Source organism: Lipotes vexillifer, unplaced genomic scaffold (genome assembly GCF_000442215.2).
Source record: "Lipotes vexillifer unplaced genomic scaffold, Lipotes_vexillifer_v1.1 scaffold322, whole genome shotgun sequence".
Taxonomy (NCBI): Eukaryota; Metazoa; Chordata; class Mammalia; order Artiodactyla; family Lipotidae; genus Lipotes; species Lipotes vexillifer.
Window position 1 is genome coordinate 458,157 of NW_006776528.1, and position 2,211 is coordinate 460,367.

The 2,211-nt window shown below is 56.2% G+C and overlaps 1 protein-coding gene across 1 annotated transcript in view; it reads left to right on the plus strand.

Annotated features, from left to right (window-relative positions):
• The window catches only part of B3GAT1 (beta-1,3-glucuronyltransferase 1), a 5,766-nt gene that overhangs the window by 1,430 nt on the left and 2,125 nt on the right, over nucleotides 1-2,211 (plus strand). Inside the window, 1 exon segment of the mRNA XM_007450393.1 lies at nucleotides 2,199-2,211. This exon segment is cut by the window's right edge and continues 424 nt beyond it. Within this exon segment, the coding sequence (XP_007450455.1) occupies nucleotides 2,199-2,211 (13 nt within the window).

A 2,211-nucleotide genomic window follows, 5' to 3' on the forward strand; every position in this document is an offset into this window, starting at 1 on the left:
GGGGATTTGAGTTGCGGGGCTGTGATTTGAATGGCAGAAAGGGACGGGGACGGGGAGGGACTCTCAATGTCCTTCCTGGGCCTTGGTTTCCAAACCTTTACTCACGGCAGGGTAAACTAATCTTTACTTATACCCTGATCAGAAGCTGCTCTCCTCGAGCTTGTTGTCTTTCACAGTCTGACCCCAAACTCCTCCTACAAGTGCCCTTGGCTGCCTGCAGCTGCGCTAGTCTCCCGACCCTGCACCCACGGCCCGGGCGCAGGCTCCCACTACCACTGTGTGTCTCGTCGTGGGTGTCCGGTTGGCCTTTGGGAGCTCCCTGAGAGCCGGGAGCACGTGTGTCCCCCCCCTCTCGGCGCCCAGCATCCGACCCCACGCCAGCACCCACACCACGGGCTAACAAGAACCATGGGAAGGAGGGAGGGGGCAGCAGCTGGCTGGACCCCACTTTGCCCCCTGCAGGTAACCACTCACGCCATCCTTTCCATAGCTGCAAGAAGCCATGAGGAGCAGGGCTGCTTACCAGGGATGGTGAGCCTCGGGGCAGAGTTACAAGCCTTTTAACCCACATGCAACTCGATAAAGGAGATGCAGGTATTGGCTCCATTTTGCAGTTTCTAAAACTGAGGCACCAGAAGCCAAGCACCCTGCTCACGGCCGTATGGATAGTACAGAGTGGCGCAGGGTCTGAGCCCAGGCACTCAGATCCCTAGGTCTGTTCTCTGATGCTTGCCACCTCCTGCTGAGATGGTGTGAGAGCAGTGAAGGGCCCACAGTCTTTCAAACAGGAAGACACACCTCAGAGAGAAGGGACTCTTTAAGAACAAGCATACCCGTGTGGGCTTCCCTGGTGGTGCAGTGGTTACGAATCCGCCTGCCAATGCAGGGGACACAGGTTCGAGCCCTGGTCCAGGAAGATCCCACATGCCACGGAGCAACTAAGCCTGTGCGCCACAACCACTGAGCCTGCGCTCTAGAGCCTGCGAGCCACAACCACTGAGCCCGCATGCCACAACTAGTGAAGCCTGAGCACCCCAGAGCCCATGCTCTGCAACAAGAGAAGCCACCACAATGAGAAGCCCATTCACCACAATGAAGGGTAGCTCCCACTCACTGCAACTAGAGAAAGCCCGTGCCCAGCAACAAACACCCAACGCAGCCTAAATAAATAATTTTTTTAAAGTAAATAAATTTTTTTTTTAAAGATATGAATCAACACCATTAAAAAAAAAAAAACAAAGAATACCCATAGGCTGATTTCCCCTCATGAGAGGACTGCTGGCTTTGCCCATGGGGAGAATGTCCAGGATGCAAGAGAGAGCTTGGTCATTAGAGCCGCCCCAGCGGGCGCAGGTTGCCTTCCGGAGAGAGTGGCTCTCATCCCTGTGAGTGTGTCACAGAAGCCAGGCCTCTGCCAGGTTTCACACATGCCTCTCCTGGGGTCCTTGGGGACACATGGGCACACACGGCTGGGTGTGGGGCAGGTGGGGTTCCAGGTGGCTGAAAGAGAGTGACCGGAAAGTGCAGATTAGGAGACAGACACCAAACCCCAGAAGAGCTGAGATGGGTCTCCACCCTGCCCCTTTGCACAAATGTGGGAATAAAGTCAGCAACGACAGGCACAGGGTTCAGAATTATCTTGCCAGCTATGGGCAACACCCTAGAAGAAAATGCAGTAGTTAAGTATCAGATGCTGCACCAAGATTCAGAAGCTGGATTAAGTAAGCCCCGCTTGACTCCAGGGTTTGTGAAAAATCGGGGCGAGGTAACCGCAGACTCCCGGGTCCACGGTGTGCTGTAGCCACGACAGCACTAACACTGCCCTCCGGCATGGGAGGCAGTGCCCGGGGCTCTGCAGCCCCAGCCTGTGCGGGGCAGTGCAGTCAGCTCTGGCCAGGTGTGAAGGGTATAGGGTGGTGAGGAGAGGACACTGTCACATAAAACCCGAACCACGGATGCAATCTTGGAATTTGGCCAGCTGCCCTCAAATAGCTACAGAGTTGTCAAATGCCAGAAGGAGGGAGAGGTTATTTCTGTGTCATCTCCGGAGTCAGAACTAGCAGAACCCCGGGGAGGATGTCAGGCAAGCAGGCCTTGACCGCCAGCTTCAGCCCACAGGGCCCCAGGCAGGGATGCACTGACGTTCCCGCGGGTGGAGCAGAGGAGAGCTGCACGGGGCGGGGGCCAGGTACCTGCAGCGGAGCTGCCCAC